A 26,711-nucleotide genomic window follows, 5' to 3' on the forward strand; every position below is an offset into this window, starting at 1 on the left:
CAGCATTATCAGGCTGTCCTGAAATTAGTACTAGTACACACCTACAACTTCATGTATTTGGCATATGCTGTATCAGAGAGGATGGACACAGATACAAACTCAATTCAAAAGCAAGGACTTAAATACACCACATACAAATAAACCATGTAAGCCAATGCAGAACAAGGAGGAAATTACATTATTAAAAGTTTTTATTTAGGTTTGGTCAGTACAGGTAAGATAATATTGGAGTCACAGAGCAATATGCATCAACAGGATACAACAGTTCTTAAAAACTGAGTAACTATGCACACAATCCATAAACATTCGGTCACCTAAGGAGAAAATGCACAGATGTATGGTGGGAAAAACTGTAATTAACACTGAAACTACTACAGGACTCCTTCAGTAAGTCCATCTTTTTAGTGATAAAACTACTGTACTGGGCAAACTTGGCAGTCATAAACCCACAGCTATGACAAATCTTGAAGGTGGTGTTAAGTATAACAGCATGAGTAAGAATGCCCTTACACAGCACAGGTTCTAGATATACACAGATTTGTACAGACATCATTTATGTTATACTTTATGGAAATAATTTCCATTTCAAACTTCACATTAACTCATATAAAAATAACTTGAGCTACACAAACGTCCTTTTAGCAACATTCAACGTAATTAACTGTTAAAATTTCCAAAGTGGCAGAGGTATTGAAGCAAAAAGAAACCCACAAAAAGGCAAAATTGTGACAAGTATGCACTAATTTAAACGGCTTCTGGACAGTATCCTCTCCCAATTTCAATGACACTGTATAAAAATTTTGCAGAAAAATGTTACAAAACTGAACCCTGCACATTTACACTGGAGTCCAAACCATTCTGGACATGACGAGAACCCACAGTTCTGTTACCTTTCATGCTCACTGTTTTCTCCTCTTGAGGATCATGATTGGAGTCTGTGTCATTTGAGTGGTGAGTGAGAGAGTTTTCACTGCCAGTGGGAGAGTCTACACTTTCATACCCAGTACTGAGCTGGTTTATGTAGCTACCACTTCCTCTACCAGTTCTATCTTCAGAGTGGTTGGACAGCTTATTACCATTCCCTGGAGAAGCCGGGAAATCATCTTCCGTGCCGCTACCCTCCCTATAAAATCCAGGCCCAGACGTCCGCTGATGGGAGGAGCTGCCATTGCTTGGTCCGTTTGCCAGGCGGCTGCAATCTTTGCCTGCAGCCTCTCCCTGCTCTGTGGGCTCAGAGGATGGAGTCCTGCTGGTACCTGGGTTGGAGGCCTGGGACTGCTGCTGCTGGTACTGTGCCAACTGCTGGCGAGTCTCCTTCAACTGCTGCTGAAGAACTAGAATGGTACTCTGCATACCCTCTACCTCCTCATCAAGCTGGATGATGAAGTCATTCAGTTCTATGTAGAGAAAACACATTTGTTGCAAACACTTAATAGCCCATATATAGCTTGAATCTCAGACAAAAAATTAAAATCCCATAACTCAACATTTTATGCTGAAATTTTTCAATGAACTATTTCTCAGCCATCAGGTATGCACTGGTTTTGACACTCTGCCTCTGAAGGAGAAAATGCTTAACAACTGTGGTATCCACCTATTTTCTATACTGCTATTAAAAATGGGTGAGAAAAATTTAATTTCTGAGCAAGAAGATATTCAGAGGAAAGCTCAATTACAATAATTAATATTTTGCAAGTAGATCCTAATGTGTCTACTTCTATTCACCATTTGGGACTATAAAGTACCAACAGAAATACTGTAAAAGTGACCATGAACCATATCCATACATAACGGATCTTGAGTTACTGCAAAACCCCATTCAGTAGCCAAAAGTATTATTTTTTCATCATACTTCAATGAAGCTTCAATTCTTACTGTGTTTAATCCTTTAAATCCTTCAAGAGAGGACAAAAAAGACCTTGCCAACAAGAGTGTTAGCTATTTTCACAAGATGCTTTAATACTTATGTATCAGAAAAAGGTTTTTAGAATTAGCACTTCATTCTGGAACAAAACAAATCTGACCAAAACAGTGTCACTGACTCAGTCTTCAATTCAACTGCATCATCAGTATGACAGTGGAAATAAAATGCAAACTGCTTAATATTGTAAAAAATTTTTTTAAAGTGTTCTTGCTACTATGGAAAACAATCACTAGAAAAACTGTTATTGCAGGAATGTCATCATCTTGACTCATATGGCAAAGAAGCAACTCAATGCTTACTACATTCAAAAGCAGCAGCCTTTAATGTCTACACTTGCTTCAGATATGTACTTGGTAGATTTTGTTGAAGTGCATTATCAAAACAGTAATTACTGTTCTCACAAAACGACATCATACAATCATTTATCTTAAGAGTTCATTATTTTATACCGCTACTTTCTCAAAGAGATGAAAATACAATTGGGGGAAGATCTACCCTTAAAAATGTAGGACATCTCAGATGTGATGCCATATCAAGTTTCTGGTATTTTACCATCTTCAGATGTAAGACAAACAAAAAGATATTCAGATGTCTAGATAGGTTATATCCCCAAACTTCAGATAACCTAACATTGTATGAAGAGCTACTCACACTATACAGAATTCAAACTGAAGACTTTTAAACTTGCATTTTCCCCTCCCTTTAAACGATGCAAGAGGTCAGAGTTTATAGATAATTTCAATTTAATTGCAAAATTTAGACTATAAACATAAGGAGACATTGTCATTCATCTGAGTTATCAAAGTGGGGGGAGGGGGGAAAATAAGTTTTTCATATTCTTAGGCATTATTGAAAAGTTGCTGATTTTTTAAAACAAATTTCAAATGAGTCAGTTAACAAGAAGCTTTTTGTTCTCAGTGCATGCCTAGGCTTTATGTAATGTTAACAGCTTTCATCTTGCAAATTCACCAGTAATGTGTGGAGTCTAAACACTCCCTATTAAATACCAAGACTTACAGTACAGAAATCTCCATTTCAAACACTGCATTTACTGGAGTTGCAAATCCCACCAGTTCCCCCAAAATTAAGGATTTTGTTTGGTTTTTTTTCACTAAGACTAACAGTTAATATTTATTATTGTCATATTTTACTCAGTATTGCCCTTTCATTCTAGCAAAGATGATTTTGTATTATGTATATCATCACAAAATTAAACTTGCAGAAGCGCAAGGCAACTTCTATTTTTGTTAAAAAATCCCTTACCATCCTGACTGCTTTTAAGTTCCTCACTATATTTCTTCTGTAAAGCCAATTCTGCCTCAAGCTGTGCAATACGTCCTTGGGACAGCTGCCTTCCAAGCTCTTGATTCTCCTGGATAAGCATTCGACACTTCGCCATTAACTTTTTCCCTGTTTGGCTGCAAAGGAAAGAGCCATCTATCACAAAATGAATATAAAACCTTCAGTTATCTTCCTCAATCACAATTACAGACAAAAAGGAGATGCAATTTCTGCATGTCACAATTCAAGGAACATTATGCCTCAACATAATTGTCATAGCAGAAAGTCTCCCTATAGTTACCACGTGCTGTTCCAACGCCAGTTGATCTTCTGTCGCTGTCCCACAAAGTGGAAGGCAAGTTTTATTACTGAAAATATGAATAAGCATATTGTACTTTTTTATATCAACATCTGGATTATCAGTATGCACAATCTTGCATGTGCCAATTCTTAACGGAGTTAAATATTTGATTAAAGATGTGTTTTGCAAATCAAATGATCAAGGACTGCATAAAACTACACAAGCAAATTATAAGCAAAATCGTTCCACATTTGCCGAACTAATGAAATTTAATAACTGAATTTGGGTGAAGAAAAGGAAGTTGCAGGGGGAAAATAATAATACATCTCATGTTCATTTTTCATACTGACAACCATTTTTCTTTAAGAGCTTTAAACATTCATTTAAATGCTGTCCAGGTACTCTAGTTTAAAAAATGAGATGTCTATTTTTCAACTCAACTTATATGTTTGACAGTCAAATGCACAGTCTGCTTCATGATTTCTATGGTCAGCATTTCTTAAGTACATCTTGTATGGTGTTGAGGAATGAAAATGCACCTGAACATTGGAACGACATCAAGGAAGGGGTATATTATCTACTTCCTTTTAAATGACAGATTTCAGATAATAAGTAACAATCATTAGGACATTCAGTTTCTGAAAAAAATGTGAAACAGGTAAAAACTGACAAGATTTTCTTTACTAAATTGGTAACATTACACATCTTTAATCTTCATGATAAAAATCTCATTGTAAAGCATTATAGGAAGCAGTATGCAAATTAATATATAGGCAATACAGCTGACTCCATGAAAGAGAAAAATTAAAGTCCTTTAGGACTCTTAGTCTGCCAAGTCAGGATAGCATCCCCAAACAGTTCTCCTTTTAACAGGCTCAGCACCATAATGAAGCTGTCTTTTCTACAGAAGTGTAAGCTCTGCCAAAACCCCCAAACTTCAACAGTTTTATTGTAAATATAATAGCAAGACTTGCATTACTTTTCAAGACCAAAAAGGTCATTTAATTTTTTTATGCTTTTAAACAAGTGACAAATACTGAAAAAAACTGAGGATTAAAAAAAGTAGAACAGGAAATTTCTGCTACAATCACAGCCGCAGTTCTCTCCTGCAACCAAAATATCCAACCAGAAGAATTTAAAACAGCAACTTCCTTATCAGCTACCTTTTGAGCACTTAAGCCTTAGACAACTTTTAAGTTCTCTGCCAACTGTGCCCCATTTAACATTTTTCAACTGACTTTCCCCAATCTTTCAGATGGGCTGCTCCAGAAGGAATCTGGCTGTGTAAAGTCCTGGAGGCCTGAAAATCTGCTAAAGGCAGCAGCCTGTTTTCTTTCTTGATGTGATGTCCAATGCCAGGTCCTTGAAGTTTAAATTGTGCCGACCTAATACAGTCCAAGTCGCACATTTAAGATGCAAGTTTCCTTAGAGATGTTCATTCTGTGCAAAGCAGGACCACTTTGGAGATAACCAATGTGACAGATCCCAAAAGTTATTAGGCAGACATGATTTTTAGCCATTTGCAAATTCCTGTTACTGTATTCATCACCACTACAAGTAGAAAAAGTTGACAATGCTTAAGTCATTTAATGCTTTTCTCTTCACAAACCAACATCAACTGCAGAATCAGCAAGTACAGGTTACCTTGGAATTGGGACAATTTTAGAATCCCATTAGTATCTTCAGGTTAACTCCTGCCAAAATGTAAAATATTTATTACCTGTATAAAAATTTGCATAGTTACCTATAATGCTATTTCTTCCCATCAAAATTTTTCCAGATGTTCTGAACTAGTAAAGAATAACCTTCACAATTTACAAAAGACAACACATTCAAGAACATTAAATCCAGTAACTATTAAAGTAATTCCTATGAACTGTAAAACTAAGTTCAGCATTGTTTTCACAAATCCTCTTGAATATACATGCAACAAAACCTGTAAGAATGTAAGTGGTTAAATTTTAGAAGACTAAACGTTTGTTGTACTAGGCTTACTGCAAAATGACATTTCAACTAATTTTTATTCCAAGTTTATACTCTGCTTAATGATGGTTAAAATGGCTTAGCATAGCCATTCCTTTGATTACATGCCACTGTTATTTCCCCCTCCTGCCATCAGCAATGTTTATGCTGCACAGCCTTATCTACATTAAGGTCCAGAACTAAATCTGCTTAGGGCTGCAGTTAACGTGTTATCCACCCCAAGAACATCAGTTTAGGATCTGAATAGGGCCACTGCCCCTTTCAAAATTAGGCCAGAGGTCATGAATGAATAGCTGTGTAAAAGGACGGACAATTAAAGGGGGGTGGGGCAAGATGCAAACAGAATGAAAAAAAAACTACAAATATTTTACATGAGCCAATTCCTTCACCTTTCAAGAAATGAAAACCAGTAAAATCTTAACTCAGTTAACAAAGCCTCAATTATTTACCAGGAAATAACTCTCTATATTTCAACCACTGCATGTATGAATTATGCACATTCACACCACTGACTTAAAATTACATGATGCAAATTAGGGTATGTTGTAGCTACAGAAATAACATTTTCTTTTGACACTTGGGCTTGAAAGGAAGTGGCAAGTTACTCATCTCTCCTCCGTAGTATTCACACATTCAGAGCCTGAGGACTTTAGAAAACAACCAACCTGTATCTAAATGCATTAAAGAACTTTCTGAACTCCAAGTTAGAAACAAGCAATCTGCATGGCATGCCTCTTTCAACACATTATAGTGAGCTTTACAAACGGCTTGGTAACACATTAACAATTTATTAATATAAGTCTTACCTCTGTTTTGATGCTAGATCAATAAAATCTTAGATACTGCTATAGCAAAATCATTCCGGATGTATCACTTTTAAAAAGGTAAAATTTTTCTGTGGATATTTTTTCTTTTGTTGTTAAGCCATTACTCATGCAAAAAAAAAATAAACCTGCATAAGTATACTACTCTTTGATGTCATATTAATCATCTGAAGCACAAACAGTTAAAGATACTTCCAAGTCAAAATTATGTAATGGCATCTTAATAAAAGTAATCAAAACAGTTAGAATACATCACCTTCTGTGACAGCTGAATGTCTCTTTTCCATTTAAAAATGAATTTTTTAAACTGAGTCATAAAATGTTGCCCAACTGTTTTGAGAAATCAAAACCTCAGATTACTAAATAGAACTCTATTTGCTACGGGAAAAAATAAACACACAAGTGCTACACCAAATCTACATTTTGCTTTACAGACCTCAGACACGCACTCCCAACTGTCCCAGATCGCTACTCTCACAAGTAACTTGGGACAACAGAACAGAGGCATCAACAGAATAGCAAAAACTCCTTCACTGAATCCACCAACGAAAATGCATGCATTTAAGGTTTTTTTGGTTTGTTAAAATACTGACTTCATTTTCAGTGAACGAGACAATGCAGAAATAACAACCTGTTCAATTCTCGTTCATCCCAGGAGTTTCACGATACAACATTATAACCAGAAGTGTTCCTTGAACTATGTATTACAACTATTTCAAGGCACATTTTATAGAGAAGCACAATACAAAAAACCCAGGCGTACAACGGAATAAAAACACCCCACCAACACTGAAGACAGTTGCCATCATGTGCCTTCTGTATTGAGCATTTGAAATCAGTTCTTAGTATGAAGATGGAAAAATTCTCGTTTCTGCATGAAAACATGCAGTGTAATTCTTATCACAACCAGTTTTTCTTATACATGCTAGTTGTGATCAAATATATATTGCTTCCAACAATTTTAAACCTGCATTTAGATGGAACGTACATTTTTGTACAGTCCTAATTTTGAGGTGTCCACAGTATTACCAACCATCCAGAAAACAGTTCATTATTTAGCAACAGTGACTTAAGGCTGCATCAAGTGCTAGAGAGCCCAAAGGCTAAACAGTCAAATGTGTACACTACCACTGTTGTGATATCAAATACCACTCTCGTGGCTATGCAAAACTGGTTAGCAAGTAAACTCTTTAATGCAAAATTCACCTCATCGAGTTTTGACCCAGCAGTTCAGTGAACAAGCAGGAAGTCCACAGTCTTATTGGCAAAACTGACTTACAGTGTCTCTAAGTCACTAGGCTCAAGGTTAAGAGCGAAGCATATTCCACTTCTACATTTTACGGGAATTTTACATGTTCAATTCATGATTTATAATCTCTAGGTTCTCTCTCCTCCAAACTGTCTGTAGACACAGTGTGCCACAGACTTAAGACTTCTGTTTCTCCCTCTATTTTCTTCAAATAGAACAATTTTGCAAATGTCTACATGTTCTAGTAAAGATTTTTTTCGAAGATGGCCATTTCTTCAGAATAGTCCGACGCTGTCAGGCCTCTGAAGCAAAGGGGAGAAAAAAGCTGAAACACAAGGTTCATCTGGTAAGTTTTACATTAAGCATTACAAGCTGGACAGTATAAGAATGTGGCTTTTGCCTCAAAACGTCTGAGTCTTGGTGTGGAAACGAGTACTTGGCTGTCCCACCATAGCATTCTCGTAGTGGGACTGTCAGGGAAGTCTTGACTGGGGAGTATTTGTTTTGTTTACCTATCAGGCGTAAATTTCCAGGCACTCAGTTCATTTTGGGCTTGTTCCAGTTTGTCTTTAGTCTGTTCCAGTTCACCTTTCATTTTTAGGAAAAACAAGTTGATGGCTGGGTCCACCATTGTTGATCGCAGTTGGGCAACACTAGGCTGCTGGACTTGCTTGAGGTACTGAATCTGATTCTGTATAAAATAAGAAAAAAATACTATTATTTATACAATATTAAAGAAAAAATTGTAAGTCATTTCAATACAAATAGTTACTCCAAAGTTAACATCAAGGTTCTTTCACACGGTAACCTGAAAAATGCAGGACAAAAATCACTTGTGCCTCGCACCCTTGTGCCTGCTCACCCAAGCCCCTATCCTAAGCAGCTGCCATGCTTAACCTTTCACAGCAGATTCCCTTCCAGATCCCACATTATTTTCTACATGTCAATTTACATTCATCACAGCAATATCTGGAGCATTAGAATGCTCTCTTACTTTGGCACCTGCCTGCACTCCTTGTGGGAAGCAAAGAGCATATGGAAAGAATTACCTGCTTAAAACAGACAGTTAATTCCCACTTAGGTTCAGTGGAAGTTATTAAGGAACATTACAGCTAAAATTAACAAGAAATATTTACAAGCAAATAATAAAAACAGGTTCAGAACCTTCTGAAGTTTTTTTGAACTGCACTAGTCACTTATGATGCAAGATTGTGTCATTTTAAACAAAATAATTTAGAAATATTAACAGCAATTAAAACAGATTTTGGTTGGATTTTATTCTCTTGCAACAACCACAAGCCAAAGGCGTTATAATTTTGTATGTCTAGAACACTTCCAGTAGTCAGAATTTCAGAAGCAGTAACTGAGAAGTTTTCTTTTCAATAGTATTATTCAAAACTAATGTAAAAAAATAGGAATAACTGTAAATGTTTTTTCAGTTTTAATCCCATCATAACAGACATATCTTAAATTGTACTAAAAGTACGTATTTAGAACCCTGCTAACCGATACTGCATCAGCCTGCACAGAAAGTATTGATTCTTAAATTCAATTTATTATGCTCCCTGTATTACACACACTTCTTCATCAGCAAGAGGTGAACAGAATCACATAATATTAAAAGACATTAATTGAAAGTCTGATGGTTTGCTTCCCATGCAGGCAGTCCTGCAACCAGACTTGAGAGCAAGAGAATGTCACTGACAAACCCTAAAGGGAAAGAGTCTCCCTGCACTCTCTGCTTTCCTTGGGACATACAGCACGGACAGCAGCACTGACAGCTTAACTATGGTCCTGTACAGGCAGTTACTTCCTTATGGGGTCTTTACACAGCAGTGGTGAAGAAGTACAGAAGTCCTATGTACATTCAGTGTGCAGTAGCTACCTCAGTCACTTTTAAATGGAGTATAACGTGCTTTAATTTATATATATTGTTAAACAGCAAAAATTGCTGGATTTCAAGTAAGAGGTTTCAATGGAATGACTGAAGAATTTCCTTTGACACATTAATTTGATATTATAAAAATACTTAGCTACTTAAAAAACTGAAATCATCATACTTTAAATTTTAAATAGACAAATTTCTATGTATGCAGAAAGAAATATGAAGGGACTAAAAGCACTGCATATAAATATTTTCAAGAAATAAAGCACTCAAGAACCCACATACAAACATTACCTAGAAACAGGAAGTCCAGATTAAGGTTATGCTAACATTTCTTGGATGGCAATTTACCTCTTGGGTCCTTCGCCTCACTGAATGCACAATACACTGCTTACTAAATAAAGATCAATTTTATTCATTGCTATCGATGCATATTTTCTATCCACTCTATTTTTTGATTCTTCTGCTACTGAAGTATTTCAACAACCTGCCAATATTTTGTGATGGCTAGAGCTAGTAGACAGTGAAATAGACAACTTCAATGGCAACATATTACAGAAATATAATCATGATACAGCAACAAATCCATTTTTAAAGAGGCATCACTAACTGGGGGGGGGGGAAGAGAGGAAAAAAAGGCTATGTTCCCTGTCTTACCAAGTCCCAGAATCCTCCGTCTTCCACTGTAAATCTAAAAAATGTAATAGATTGGATCACTTGCACACAGAATTGCTGCCACTGTTCCTCAGAGCAGTGCCAGAAATGCACTAAAACACTCTGGAGGACCCAGTCAATGCTGTGCAATGCCAGTTATTTGACAATCTTACTGGGGTTTCTGCAGCTCACAATCCTGAGCCCAGCAGACAGCACCTGCTCAGGACTTCAGCTCAACCATAACTTCTAAAGCAGTAATGTAGAAAAAACTTATGCTTAGCAACCCTTGCTCATTCCCTCCCCAAATTAAAAAAGACCACTCTTTCCCTCCACTTTTTACAACTCAAATTTTCTTGATCCCTCCTTAAGTGCTTTCTCCAGTTGTTAACTCCAGAGTTCTTATCTGTCAGGCTTTTCATCCATGAAGACCTAACAACCTCCTCCCAGTATGACCTGCTCACAAAGCAGGCCAAACATCTTCCCTTTTCTGCCAACTTCCTCATTACATTTGTCTTCCTGCTTAGACAGTCCAAACCTCACATTCTTGCTCCTTCTAATCACTTTCTGGTATGAGTCGCCTCACACTGATATTCCAGTGGTAAGGGTTAGGGAGCAGAAGATTTTGCCTGCAGTCAGGACCAACTTCAGGCTATAGCTAAACTTACAGGAATAGTCATGTCCAACGCCAGACCCCAGGGAATGCCTACTCTAACACCTGAAATGCCTAAGGACTGTTCATATTCCCAAACATGAAAGCACACAATAGCTGGTATTTTTCAAAAGCCCTTCAGATGGACAAGCAGAGGTACAGTAATTTCAAGATAAGCCCCACGTGTCTTGGGTTACAATAATAAAATACAATACAATGTGATAAAAGGTATCTATTCTATCACCATCTGTTGAGGGTGGGGGCAGTGATCCTTATCTCCATGGGAGATATTCTGCTAATGGGCATTCCATTGAAACCAGGTGGGGCATTGTTCTTTATCTTTTCACAATCCATCCTTCCTCCAGCGAGTCATTTTCTGCTAATGGTCACTGAGTCCCACTGTGTGACTGATAAAATTATTTCATCCCATTGGAAGTTGCTCCAGCCAGGGGGAAGAGCCCAACATTTCTTACCAAGATGAAAACAGAGGTTTTGGGACACTAAGGGAGCCCCTTTCTCCACTGGACTCCAGAGGAAAACCGGATTTCTCCACATCACCACTGGACCTCCAGAGGGAAACTGCACCTTCTACAGGAGCACTGCTTCAACTGAATCACATCTGTCACTGCAGGAGGATGCAGCCACCATTTAATGGGACTGCTACCAACACCCTGCCTGACGGGGTGTCAGGTTGTACTCTGACTTTGTCAGGGTTTGGGGTTTGTTTCTTTGTAGTACTGTATTTCTATTTTAATTTCCCTAGAAAAGAACTGTTATTCCTAATTCCCATATCTTTGCCTGAAAGCCCCTTCATTTCAAAATTATAATAATTTGGAGGGAGGGGGTTTACATTCTCCATTTCAAAGAGAAGTTCCTGCCTTTCTCAGCAGACACCTGTCCTCCAAACTAAAACAGTAACTTTTCGTTCTCTGTCCATATATAAGCTGCTCCTGATTATACGCCGCAGTTTGGGTTCAGACCAAAATTTTAGTCAAAATGGTGCAGCTTATAATCATGAAATTACTGTAATTTTCACAAATCAAATAAAAATCTTGCTATCAGCTTTCTCTCTGTTCCAACCCAACAGAGGAGAGCACGGAAAGCAGTCTATTTAGAGGACATAAGGACATGTGAGGTTTCGTTTACATGGATTTTTATCTTTTTGTTAAAGACAGACAATAACATTTTCAATCCCCCTAGTTCTCACATTCTTGGAAACAGTTGCATGCTTTCAGCTGAAACCATCCAAAAAGAGCTACAAAGACTAGACTCTCTAAACATGAAGAATTTACAAACCAGATCACAGGTGCCTGAAAGTGTAAACAAATCTAAGTCAGATCAACTGTATATCCTTCTTATAAGGAAGGAGTAGGAAGAAATAAAGTACACAACTAAGAAGAGAAAAAACAAAACAGAGCTGTAACCTAAGCCACAAGAGTAATGACTATCTACTGCTACACTCCAATTTCACCCACAGAAAGTTCCACTCATTGTTATCTGTTCCATGAAAAACATATTTGAGAAGCAAGTACTTCCAAATGTCTACTCGCTTACTGACGCTCAGTAACTGCGCAGTAGCCTGGAAGGAGGTTAAGGCCTTTCCCTGAAGTAGTGTTAACTACTCTGTTTATTTCTCTGCCAGAAATAAAGCTTTATGTAGAAACCACAGCCAGTACCTTACCCACACTTCTCTAAGAGTGGCAACCTCTTCTAGGGGTTGCTCAAGGCTGCTGCTGACCACAAGGGCACACAAGATGTTGAAAGTCTGAACTTCAAGGTAGCCCTTAGTCACCCTAAAACTGCAGAGTAACTCTGCTGCACCTGTAACTAACCTACTGGCTCTGAAGAAATCCATATATTGTCCTGTTAGACTCAGCACAGAGCAGCAGAGAGAATGAAGCTATGCACTCCCATCTTCTTTTTTCAAAAACTGCACTGCCACAGAATAAGGCAATGATTCTGCTACTGCTGCTCTGACATGCACACCTACACTTTCTACATGACAACTGGTGACTTTCATAAGCTGAAAACACACTAAAAAGCTGCTATTTTTAAAAAGGGTGAAAATTAAAACACCAACATGGAGTTCATCACACCTTATTTTAAAACAGAGCTAGTGTACTTTAGTAAGCAAGGTGTTCTACACAAGTAATCAGAAAACTCAGTCTCTGCCAACTACCAGCATGTTAATATGGTATGGTATTAAGGTTTTAACCATGTAAATTTGAAAGCAGTAAGTTTTTAAGTTTGTAAGAATAAAAGGTCTCAAAAACACATCTGTAGTTTTCAAGAAACTAAACACCATAAATGCTCAGACTTCCTAATTAAACTGTGACAGGTAACACAGAAGACTTACACATAAATCTTACTTTACATGTATAGTGTATATTTAGTATATTTTATATTTAGTATATTTAGTGTATATATAGTATATTTTACATGTAAGTGTGGATTATAAAAAACTTGTAAACTACAAAAAAATGGAAAAGTTATTTTATGGACATGTCAAATAACATCACATGATAATAGCTTATTAAATGATTTAGCAACCTATAGCTTAATTTTGCACCTTATCCAACATGACATATTTTTCTATTGTTACTGTAGTGGAAAAGAATACAAAGCCAAGTAGCCCTTCAGAAATTCTTGAAACTATGTGCATTTTAAATACCTAAAAGTAACAATGTCAAGTGACAATTTTACACCTCCAGTCTATCCATTTTACACCACTTCTTCATGGATGCATCTTCCTACCTCCATATACTATGGAGATTACATCCTTTGCATTAATCCTTGAGTCAACAGTAGGAGAAATATAAGTCACCTGAGTGTGTGGGCATGTGTCTGTTTTTTGTTCCTTTTTGGTAGGTTGTTACCCAGCCTTTCTTCTTTTTTAAAGTACACTGAAAATAAAAACTCTTCAGAAGTACAGCAGCCTTACAACTAGGGAAGTGCTGCAGTACAGTACCAGATATTCACTGGCATCCTGGGCTGCATTGGGAAGAGTGCTGCCAACAGGCTGAGGGAACTGATCTTTCCTCTCACTTAGCATTGGTGAGACATCTGGGGTACTGGGTCCAGATCTGCACACCCCAGTACAACAGAGACATATCAGAGTGAGGCCAATGAAGGGTCCTGAGGCTGATTAAGGGGCTGGAGCAAGTGACCTCTATCTTTGGATGATTTCAGCTGAAAGAATGCAACTGTTTCCAAGAATGTGAGAACTAGGGGGATTGAAAATGTTATTGTCTGTCTTTAACAAGAAGATAAAAACACTCTCAAGCAGAGGCTAAGAGTGTTAGGGTTGCTCAATCTGGAGAAGAGAAGGCTCAGGGGATGTTACCAATGTGCATAAATACCCGATGGTAAGTAAGGAAAGCAAAGCCAGTGGTGCCCACTGAAAGCACAGATGATAGGCGCAAACTGAAACACCGCAAGTTCCACTCAAATATAAGAAAACACATTCTGCTGTGTCAGTGGTTCAACACTGGCACAGGTCACCAAAGAGTTTTGGAGTCTCCATTTTAGGAGATGCTTAAAAGGCAACAGTGCACAGTCCTGAGTAACCTGGTCCAACCGACTGTGTTGTGAACAGACAGGCTGGACTAGAAACTGCAAGTCTCTTCAACCTCAGTGATTCTGGGCTTTGTTTTCTGCCACTGCAAAGTAAGTCTAATCTCCTTTATTTTTTTCCTGTTTATAACACTATTTACAGTGAATTAAAGTGATCTTATGGTCTTAAGAGCAGTGAAAATACTGCATAGAGAGTTCAGTCACACTACTATACCTAAACCTGAAAGCTCTGAAAAACTTCAGGCAAAATTTAAGAAAGGGAGACAAAAAGCAGAGGAAAGATACAACACTAGCTATTAGTTTTGCACAGAGTTTGTATTTTTCGTAAGAGAAGCTCTGAGGAATATATTACCAAAACTAGCAATAAGCTTTTTACAATCCTCTCAGAAATTGCCAGATTCAAGCAAAATCAAATTATGTTAAGAAGGAAACTATCTCATTTTGGATTACCAAGAAACCAAAACTAAACACAGACATAAAACTCACAGAAAATGGCCTGATATAAAGGAGAGAAACAAAGATCAACAAAATATGTTATTTAGAACACTAGAAATTAAGCAGATCTGCCAAATTTCAAAAGTGCTTTGAACAAGTCAGTAGTAATTCACCTATCCAGCCAAACGGACAGAGGCTTACAAATACCTTGTTATCCATAGGCAATGTAAGTAATAGCCTAAAACCTCCTAAATGAAACCAAATAAACTCAAACATATGCTTATATTTTCATTTGTTCCTGACTCTAATGATACTCAGAAGTAACATTTTTGTACCACAGACAAATGCTAGAAGAGAGTAAGTCATGGCACATGCAAGAATTAGCCTGGTTTGAAGTAAAAGCCCTTCCAATCACAACTGCTGCTGAAAATCAACAGAAATAACTAATGTTAAAAAACCCCAAACTTTAAGAAGAGACCTTTACAAATTCAATGAAAGCTGAAATATCCTACCACATCTTTAAATGCAGAAAATGTGACCGTGTAGATACGCAAAAAAACAGCATAGTACATAGGTAGCAGCTCAACAGCTGATATTGCTGCAACTGTCTGAACATGCTTATCCTTTCTAAATACTTACAGTACACTCTTGCATCTCCTGCTCCTTAGTTGCCAGCCTCATCACCAGAATATTTTCTCTTCGGGCAGACTCTTGCTGTTGCTGTTTCAACTTCTCTTCAGATTCTCTCAGCCCCGTCACATCATTAGCTAACACGAACAACAACATAGAGAAACCATGTCTTATAATACCCTCTCATACGAAATTTTTAAAAGATAGTTAAAAGAATCTAAAAGCCAAATTCATAAACAGAAGTCAAACAGTTATGCTTTTTGCAGTCTCGTTTATAACTAGCATAAACAAAAACCAAAATATCGTTAAGTAAAGCTTGACAACAGGTGGTTTTAAATTTGTATTCCTGGTCCTTCTTTAAGTCTTGTTAAAATTTTGAAGATGTTTCCATGTTTATATAGGAAATCACTTTTAAACTGCTTGCTGAACCAACTATTATTACAACCTGCAGTCTGAAATTAAGAAGCTGGAACTGCCTGGGTATGTATAAGAAAAGCTGAGGCCAGGGTGGTTCTCACAAAAACCATCTGTAGTCTGTAAAACAGCGCTGTTTATGAAAATTTATATATGAAACATGAGAGAAGGCAGCACATTTCCAAATTACTCACACAAAAACACATGCAAGCAAATTGATACCAACTGTATTCAGTCTGCTACTTGTTATACGTAAAACAAAAATTTGAATAATTTAGATTTTCATTTTTTTCTAATTTCTTGAGAATAATCAGCTGTAAATATAACCTGAACATCATAAATTGCTTCAGGACAATGATTTCTAAATAAATCTTTGCAGGTAATTCATTAATGCTGATTACTATTATATATACTGGTTCCAAAATCAAGAAACTGGGAATGTTGAAACAGCTTATTTCTCTATGTTTAGACAGTTTGAGATGTGAATGGAATCACCTGCTTCCATTTGCTGTATTTTAGTCTCTCCAAAACCCCAAACATTATCAGGCAGCAGTAGAAGAAGGACATAACGGCAAAAGAGAAGACATCCATTTGGACTGACAGAAAAATACCCTTTAAACTCAGTGGTATTACATCTTTAAGTATTTAGACTGGAAAGGTGAGTGGAAAACAGGAAATATGCTATCTCTAGTATGCTATCTCTAGCTGTCAACATAACTTTTAAAAGTGACTTAGGATTGGCTGTCCAGTCACTTCAGAATGTATTCATATTTTCACATTTCAGAGTAGGATGTTTTCCCCTTAGCTTCCAGAAGATCAAGTTTTTAATGACCAGGTAAGAATGACAATCAAATTTGCCTAACCAGATCAAATAATCCTTGGGGACTCATTTCAGACATTTATCTCTAAATACTATTTCCCCTCCCAGTCTTACAACCCTGTAAAACCTACTAAACGCACAGACATTCCTGGAGTATTTCGACAGACAAAGTTTCCTTTTCTAACAGTAAAATTCTGAAAGTACACCTATTTATGAGATTATGCTGTGAGCATTTCTCTGTCCAGCAGTCTGTGTCCCATAGATGCAAAACCAAGACTTTTTAGATGATGTGATAAATTTGCAATTGGAAAATGGTAAGGAAGATGGGAGAGGCTGAAAATTTACAGCAGAAAAAACAGGGGCTTTTCTCCTGACAAGTAGCTGACATAACAGATTATTATCTTTCATTTCTAGCACTTTTAGAAAGCACACATATTACTTGATCACTCCGCTATACACATTTGGATAATTTGCACCATTTTGAAACTCAGCTAACTTACAATTAAGGTCTGTGTACTTGCCCTCCAGAGCTTGCACGTATGCTTCATATTGTTTCCACCTGTTGTAGATATAAAGAGAAAAAAAAGAACTTTCTGAAGCTCTATTTATTAAATCAAGGCATCTCATTCCTAAGCTTTCAGAGCACACACTGATACAATAATCAGAAAATGTCAAGAGGGAATTACACAATTGCACAGAAGACAATTCCAGTTTTAAAAAAGAAGCTTTTAATCGTGGAAATAGTTAAATCTACCTCGCATCTCAGAGGAATAAAATGGTAGCTGTGCATTACAACAAACGTCTTAAAAATCAGTATTTTAGACAAACATTAGAATCAAACACTACTTATTTTGTTATCTTCATAAAGTACCCTATATACATCTTGTTCTCATAGAGCAATTCAAACAAAATTCTGCAACAGAAAGTGTGATACAAATACATTGAGTATGTTACCAAGTGAATAGGACAAGCAAAAGTGTATTATAACACTAGACATGGCAGTCTAGGTTAAGCAGTTGTATCACCTCATGCAGTTTAAGACTCTGATTATATTCATCATCCATAAGCCAAACAGTTTGAAAACATGGTATTTAGGCAATTCATCTGCAGTCAAAAAACATCACTTAAAAACAGCAAAGCATTTTATACAAACCATCAAATCAGTAGCAAATAAAGCCTGCTGTAAAGTTTAGCATTAAATGTTTTGTGCATAAAGTTCACAGCACAGTGTTTTGAGATTTTCAAGTAGTACCGTGCACCTAACTATGTGTGTTCCTCATGATGGTATAACTATACATAAGAAAATTCATCTAATAGCTTACCACTACAGAAGAAGGTGTCTGTTCCCTCCTCCCAATTAACTTCTCTCCCTGACATGTATTTTATTCCAAACTCATCACAACTGCTCTATTTTAACTCTCTAATCTATATCACTACTTTAATTGAAACTATAAAACCTACCTCTAGGTAATTTGGACCATTTAGTGAATTCAAACAGCACATTAAAGGTCTAAAAAGCATCAGAGATCTGTAACAGCAAGCAAGACTGGGAAAAAGAAGCACAAGATCTCTTCCTTTTAGCAACAAAAAAATTTTACACCTCTTCAGCTAAACATGGCAACAACATGAACAAACTCTCAAAGCTCTGTAAAGGGAGCAGTAGTATTCATACTTAACCTGTAAACTAATCTCTCTGTTCTAAGAAGTTTCACCATATGACCATTAAAAATTCTGTGTTAGTTCAGGAGATTTCAAACTCCCAGAAGTAGAACTGAAATGGTCTACTAAACAGCAAATCTAGAAAGAAAGAACCTAACTTTACATTTAAAAGTAACATGCAATTACCAGCTGGTCTTCAAATACACAGGACTACTTGACTTTAAGTTACACCTCACAGCCTAAACCCAGTAATTCTATCAAAATCGTGAGACCCCCACACTCCCCTAACAGGAGAAACATACAGAGCAAGTGAAATAAGGACATGAAACACAAGTAAAGTAGATGTGCCAGATCTCTACCTGAAAAAAAGGGAAAGAACTCCCAAAATAACCACCCACAAACAAACCATGTAGCCTATGGTCACCAAGAATGATAATACCTCTAAGTCACCTCTCAACAACTGCTAGCATTTAGACAAGAACCAAACTCCTGGAAAAGAGAACCTAGATGGCACTAGGCCATGTCATAGATTTAAAGTCATATGCCTAGCAACATTCTTGAAAGCTTAACTACACAGATGTGGCATTTTGTCTAAAACCTGGTGAAGACTCTTGCAGTTCAAGCAATTTGTATTGGGTCTGGCAGAGACAGTTAATTTTCCTGACAGCAGCCCTCACAGTGCTGTGCTTTGCACTCATAGCTGGAATGGTGGTGGTAACACACCAGTGTTTCAGCCCCTGCTAGGAAGTACTCATACACCATCAAGGCATGTTTTCCAACATTCCCCCCTCACCACCAGGCCAGGAATGAGCGAGATCTTGAGAGTGAACACAGCCAGACCCTTGACCTCCTTGCCCCAGACTGTCTTCCAGCCCACCTGCAGCAGACTAAGTCAGCTCATCACTGAATCTGAGCGGGGGAAGAATGACAAAGGATAAAAGCCAGATTTTTTTTCTCTCATCAGTTTGCTTTTCACTCAGCATATGGTAGCTTATGTCAGTAATCTGATGGTTCAAAATTAATAACCTGAAGAGCTTCACTGAAGTACTACTTGGAAAGGCATTCAGGAGAGAACTGGGAGGACACTGCCGAATCTGTTCTGCATTCAAGGGATCACTTAGAGTCTCACAAGAACTGGAAGGTAACTGAACAGCATTACATCAGCTACTTAATTCCCTTCATTCTCTAAAAATACTAAGTAGACTTTGAAGGCGATTAGAGGCAATTTGAAGTCCTAAATATTTTTCTTGAAGCACCCATTTTTTATGCTGAGCTTTGGGGTTCACAGTAAATGACAAGCAATTGGGGTTAAGACACACACTGCACCCAGGCTATTCCAAAAATGACTGAATTCTAAGTCGTTGTTGACTAAAGTTTAGTAAAAGCACTGTATTTGCTCAATAATGCTGGTGTATATCAGAGTGCCTCAGTGTTTTACCAGCTTACCACTCAGCTAAACGACAAGGGCAATCAGATTTTTAGCTATGATCCAGAGTATTTCTGTACTGTGTTCCTGTCTCTTCTTTCTCTCAGAAGCTCCTACAGGCAAGATAAGTAACTACTGCATTGAAGAGGGGAAAGTTTAAGATGAGTCCATAGCAACAAGTCATGAGACAAGCACAAATTCAAGGCCAGATCTAAAGGCTCTGTGTGGGTCCTGCTCATGTTTAGTCAATAAAAGATGAGCAAACTTAAATTACGTACTTCATGGAAAAGAGTGGTAAAATTGGACTCATGGCACAGCAACTCGCCAAAAAAAAATCTTTTCTACCTATGTATTTCATCACTGCAACTGTTCAGCAATGGTAAGTTATTACCTAAAAGACTAAAAGGTGATTACACATGCCTGTCTCAAAAAGCATTTGCCTCACTGAAGCACAAACCAAAAAAATACATTCCAAATCTATGTTGCAAAGTAATTGATTGAAATATATGTGTAATAATAATATTTTATTCCAGCCTACAAATGAAGCCAGCAGTTAGTGCAATAATTGTTAGTTTTATGTCAAATCACAATTAGAGGTGAACTAGAAATCCATAATTTTCCCCCAATACAAAAAAAAGGTTTGAAAGACTGATCAATACAAACTAGTAAAATGGATATGACCAAAATGGAACTTAAATTTCCATTTCTCAGTATATTGAAGAGTTATTCTCCTTCAATCCATCAAGTGCCCTTTCTGAGAGCATGTTAAGTTTTTTACACACTAGGAAGATGATTCAATAGAAATATCACTGTCATAAGCAAATTCCCTTCTGCCTCTTCGTTAACACAGGTGAGCTGCTCCTTGAGCGTATTCCATCACATTCTCCCCTGAACATGTGCTGGAAATTCATCTCTTCTATGGTAGCAACTAATCTTTGCAAGTTACAGAAACTGATTACAACTGACAGCCTTTTTTTCTTTTCACACTATCAGTCAAAGCAAGGGGCACAGAATCTATGCTTTGGTACTTTATTGCAGGAAGTAAGAGCACAGTTTTGGAGACTTAGGAGTTTACTACTGCCAGAGATAATCCTGAGTACAGAAATTTCTATAAAAAGGATCACAAGGCCAAAACCACTTATGAAAGAAGCACTTTTTCCTACTGTTTAAATACATTTTCCTTTACAGCCCAAAATACCCAGAGACAGACAGAAACCAATTCTAAATCAATTCATATGGAGCCAGACTGTGTTTACTGCCTGGAAAAAACTGTCACCCCAAAAGTAGCTGGCAGGATCATTTACCCAGAAGGGAGGGTAGCTGATCACCACATACACTAAGTGTTGCATATGTAACCCAGTGTGTTTCTACACAATTTATTCTTTGCTCTATAAAACAGCATAATTTACCTTGAGACCCTAATAATGTTAGTAACTCAGTGTACAAGAAGTCAAGAACTAATGTTTACCAAAATGCACAGACTACTCCAGCAGATAAACAGATGCCCCACAAATGGCTAGTTTGGATAGCTCCTGGTTTTCAAATGTGGAAATTCAGGCATGCAGAGATGAGTGGCTTGGTTCCTTTATACAGGTGGTCTGTGCAGTGGGATTCCCTATAATTGTGACACTTAAGCTTTCTAAGAAGTGGAAAAGATGGCCAGGTTGTTCCTTATCAAAGTTCTAGGCGATGAAAACTTAATTTTAATATTTTTCTGTTAATATCTGAACAATCTAAGATGACAACTCCATGGACTGAGAAAGTGCAAGAAGTACTGGAGAAGTAAAGAGTTGGCATTTTTTATATTTTTAAAATAACTTGCTATCTATCGAGGAATGTAAGCAATCACATCTTCTATAGTTACAAGTGAAGGAAAAAAAACACTTGTACTCATGTTTTACAAAATACTACTAGGATTTTGCCTCTTGGGAAAAAGTGTTCCCTCCCAAACTACAAATAAAAATATTTGAGACAAGAGGACAACCTTACAGAAGAGATGCATCATGAAACAAATAAAACTGCTTTTCAGAACAAGGATGCTAAAAGGCAACGGAAGAACAAATTCACACATCTATCACTGGAAGTTCACTAAAATGTTGAGATGGAACAAACACTTTTTACGTTACCTTAGGATAAGCTCATCTCTAGGTAAAACCTTAAAATCTGCTTCACTAAGGCGAACCTATGAAGCAAAAAAAAAAAAAAAGAAAAAGCATAACTTATCAAGCTGTCCTGATTACCTGGAAGGGTGAAGTCACAAGTGATTTTACACATACCTTTTTAGGGAGAGGTTCTTCATTCGTCATTGTGAACTCTGAAGAGAGAGAAAAAAAAGGAGTTTCATTTAATGTAGTTTCTAGTGTAAACAGAACACTGAACAAGTCAGAAACTTGCCTTAATTGTTTCCGTTTATTACGCCACTGAAATATTGGTTCCACACAATGCAGCACCAGACTACAGAACAACACTACATCATGTTTGTTCCCATAATCTAGATGGTGCCTTATTTCTAAAAGTTACCTCAAACTTTCTATTTACATCTAAAAAGCCAAACAGTAATCAATGCTTCCTATTTAACTAATCAAAACCACCCAACTTTGCATCAAATTGATATTGCATGTGTATCTACATCTACATTGCATTTTACAAGGTAAAGGATTATCAGGGTCTGAGGAAAGCAGTTTATACTACTGCTCCTCCTCTCTGGAATGAAAGAGAATAATTTGTGAACATTACAACATGTTCTTGCAAGTACCTATTCTCTTAAAATTCTAATAAACAGGAACTACTGCAATTTTAAAACCTGTGTAAATATTTTCAGGAAAAGTAAGATGCAAAATAAATGGCTTAGGCCAAACTGAACTCCTCTAGTGCATACAGAGCATAAGAGGACTGCATTTTGCTGGGTTCAATATTCACACTGCCCTGAGTTACAGAACATGCTTCCTTATCTCAAGAGTAATACACAGTATTTTCTAGAACTATGATTATGCAAAAAATACTGGGTTCTTAAATCTTACAGGCATTCAAGTTACAACAGATGCAAGGTTTGCTGGAGGCATGCATCTTTGCAATATGTTTTCCAGTGGAAAAGTTACATACATTATTAAGAGCTGACAAGCTTGTAAAGCTGCTACTGTACATGTACCACCAGGGAAAGGGTATGTCAACTCCTTGGTCATGAACACTTAGCTTTAAAGAAACAATGCTATTAAGGAGCAAATATTCTATTTCCTCAATGATTTCTATGGACTACCTTAGTATTTTCACAACACTCAAAGAGCCAATTTAACTTTTCCAAATCCTAAAACTGCCAGTCAGTAAGCCAAGCAAGCACATTCCAACGAAGCAGAGCCTTTTCAACCTGCACTAACTGACACCATTGAAAACTACACAGCACCCCACCAAACAAGGTCCTGGTTAACAACAAACAAAACAGCCAACACTCACACTCCCTTCCTACAATAAATACTGACATTAGAACCCACAGAAAGAAAACATTCAGTAGAAGTATCTCACTAATGAATGGCAGCTTCCTGTTGCTAGGCTTAGTAACACACAGGCATGTAAGTGCTTCCCTAAACTAAGAGGTCCCCTCCACTCCCACCCCCTTCCTTCCCACTCACAAGAAGTTACTCAAGCATTTTGCTTGAACTTCTGCATGCAGCTCCTTATTTGAGACTTTTACCAAAAACGTACCTTAAATATAAAATACAAACATAAGCTACAGACACAAATTGCCAGTGCCCGACAGTCATTCAGAGTAACTTGAGATTACGGAAGGAATGCTTGTGACCCCTGTATTTAGGCTGCCTACCTTCCCCACTGTCATTTTTTCAACGATTTTTAGAATTTTTAACTCCTTTGGAGTTTGGAAGTAGTCTTGAAGATCTCAGCTAATGTTATGTCCCTGACAGAGAGGAACATGTTTTTCAGTTGTTGCACACAGCTACAGCTAACACTGATCAAATGGTGCACACGCAACAAGAGATTACATGCGTGTTCCTCAAAAAAGCACCAGAAGCACACAAATACCAAAAAAGAGGAATTTCCCCCAAAGACTTGGCTTGTAACCCCTGCTGCAGCATATGGCAATTATATGACTACTGTCACAACCACGACTACAAGAAATCAAAGGTTGATGCTCCATGCAAAAGCAGTTTAACCTTCTATCTCCAGACCTCACACAAAATCCCAGCACCAAACCGGCTACTCTAACCTCTACACCCAGCACATGACAGCTTACAAAACTACCTCTTGCTTTCAGACAGGAGCACGAAAGACAGAAGTTACTGCCTTACTGCCACCTATCATTACTTGCCATGACAGAGCCACACACTAAAAAACAAAAACACAGTAGCTAAAAGTATTCTGTAGGTTATTCTGGAAAAATTAGGTTGATAATATCTACAGATAAACACTTAGTGCTCTTCCCACACATACGCATTTCACCTCGCTACTGCCCTCCAACAGCTTTTTGGGAACCTGGAGTAACTTAGCAGAAGCTTCACCATTTATTACCGCTGTATACTGCTATCATTGTGCTCCATGTTTCTCAGAACATCAGTAGTGCCAGGTTGGCTACAAGAGACAGCGATATGCCTTGGTTTTCTATTAAGGAACAGGTGAATCTCTATGCTACAAACAACAACTGCAATGTTCACTCTTTGAATCTAATACATTAACTTCTCAAGCACTGTGCATCAAGAGATGTTTCTTATCACTCAGCTCTCCTCTAAAAGAGATCATCTCTTTCCTATCCATATCAGAAATATCTTGCAAGAACATGATGAAGAGTCACTTTCTGCAAGAAAAAGAATCAATGTAAACAACATTCCTGCATAACTGACTGGAATTAATACGATTGTATTTTGTGACTTATATTATGAACAGCTTAATTGTACTATCCTAACTAAGCACTTTCATGATTTTGCAGGAACAGCTGCTGCCAAACACCACTCCTTCTGCATATCTGCTCCAGGCAACATGCAACATAAAACTACACTCCATACCTAGAATGACATTGTAACAGGCACTAAAAGAATTTTTATGAAAACTCAACGTTTTAGGCTTCTATGGCAGTTTCAATTAAAAGAGATGTGAAATGGGGGAAGCACATTTTAATTTTAGTAACTCTGGTAGAAGCCCGCACACCTTTTCCTTCAAAGTTTATAAAACACAGGATTTAAAAACTTTTTTAAAAAGCCTCAATGAACAAAAGTAATAGAATCAGGTATGAGGTTTTACTTGCTATACCTGAACTGAGAATTATTTTAATGATACGAAGAAAGAATTCAATGGGGAAAACCCCAGTATGGGCTCCCAACTCCCAAAGCACGTATGTGTGTGCATATATATATAAACATATAATTTACAGAATGACAGAATCATCAGGGTTGGAAGGCACGCATAGTCCAATAACCCCCCATCCCTACTAAGGCAGGGTCACAGGAACATGTCCAGGTGGGTTCTGAATGTCTCCAGAGAGGGAGACTCCACGACCTGCCTGGGCAGCTATCCTGAATGCATGTGCTTGAGATTGCTCAAAAATTTTTCACATCACACTGCAGCCTGGAAATGAGTTAAGGGGAATGCACCACCACAGCAGCCTGTTCCAGTGCTCTACCGCCCTAAACATAAAGTTCTTCCTCACGTTGAAGTGAAACTTCTTGTGTTTTAGTTTATGGCCATTGACCCTCGTCCTGTCGCTGGGTATCACTGAAGAGGATCTGGCACCATCCACTTTAAGATAGCACCCGCTTTTAGGATATTTGCATGTATTGACTGAGAGGCCCTCTCAATCTTCTCTTTTCTAAAGTAAACAGGCCCAGCTCACGCAGTCCCTCCCCGCAAGAGAAACATCCTAGACCCCAAATCATCCCCTGGACCCTCTCCAGTAGCTCCTAGTCTTTCTCGCACTAAGGAGCCTTGTGAGGTTTAAAAAGGAAAAGCTTCACAGTAGCCCCGTAACTGGCCAGCCCTCACACTGGCCTCAGCAACCGCGGGGGTCCCGCCCCCCCCCGCGGGCCGCAGCCGTTTGACAGACCCAGCTGCTGCGGCCGCCCCCCAGGCCGGGCAGTGCCCGCCCCGCCGCCCTCGCTCCTCTCCCACACGGGGAGCGACGGACGCGGCTCCCGCGGCCGGGGGCGCGGCAGCAGCCCAAGGCAGGGGGAGGAGGATCCCGGCCGCGCAGCCAGGCCGGGCTTCGGGGCCTCGAACAAAATGGCTCTAAGTGCTTCCGCTCCTCCCCCCCACGCCCGAGGTGAGAGATGAAAGCGCCGCTGGGGTTCGGCACCCCCGGACTGCGGGCTGCCCGGTCCGTCCGTCCCGCCGGGGCGGAGCGCTCGCGCGGCCACTCACCTCCCGCCCGCGGCGCGGAGGCCCCGCGCCCCTCGCACGCCGCTTGCCTGGGCCGCGCTCCTCCTCACATCGAGCGGGGGCGAAACGCCGCCACCTCCACGCCTGCCGACGAGGTCGCCGCCAGCACCAGCTCCGCGGCCGGGACCGCCGCACGCCCCCCCGCCCGCCCAAAGTCCCCCGCGCGCGCCGCTCCCGCCGTTCTTTATTTGCGGGTTCTCTGCGCTACAAAATGGCGCCCAGGGAGGAAATGAGCGCCCGCCCCGCCCCGCGGGCGGCGGCTGCGCGCGCACCCGGCGCGGGGCGGCAGCGGGAGGCGCCGCAGCGGTGCCGGGCCGCGGCGCGGGATCCTCGGCCCGCCATCCTCGGCCCGCCTGTGGGGCGGCCGCCGCGGGGGATCGTCGCCCGCCCGCGCCGGGGGCGGTGGCTCCCGCGGGTTGTTAGAGCGCCGATTTAAATCCCGTCGGCCGGACGGGCGGCACAGCGCCCGTATCCTGGGGTGCCGCGCGGCCTCCTGCCGGCGGGGGGCGCCGCTGTGCGGCGGGATGGGGCGAGCGGGGCCCGTCTCCCGCCGAGCCGGCTGAGGGGAGCGGGACCCGGCGCCTCCTGGGAAAAGCGCTTGGCGCCTTCCCGGAAGGCTGGCGGAG

The 26,711-nt window shown here is 39.2% G+C and overlaps 1 protein-coding gene across 1 annotated transcript; it reads right to left on the reverse strand.

The window, feature by feature from the left end:
• Positions 1 to 173: 173 nt before the first annotated feature.
• LOC116993384 (WT1 associated protein) lies at positions 174 to 26,218 on the reverse strand. The gene is made up of 8 exons (XM_033053821.1): positions 26,068 to 26,218; positions 21,984 to 22,021; positions 21,834 to 21,889; positions 17,123 to 17,181; positions 15,398 to 15,525; positions 8,075 to 8,253; positions 3,188 to 3,342; positions 174 to 1,397 (listed from the first exon to the last, which is right to left on the reverse strand). The coding sequence occupies exons 2-8, from the start codon at positions 22,011 to 22,013 to the stop codon at positions 814 to 816; spliced, it is 1,191 nt and encodes a 396-aa protein (XP_032909712.1). The 5' UTR covers positions 22,014 to 22,021; positions 26,068 to 26,218; the 3' UTR covers positions 174 to 813.
• Positions 26,219 to 26,711: the final 493 nt, after the last annotated feature.

The sequence above is a fragment of the Catharus ustulatus genome, chromosome 3, assembly GCF_009819885.2.
Source record: "Catharus ustulatus isolate bCatUst1 chromosome 3, bCatUst1.pri.v2, whole genome shotgun sequence".
Lineage (NCBI taxonomy): Eukaryota > Metazoa > Chordata > Aves > Passeriformes > Turdidae > Catharus > Catharus ustulatus.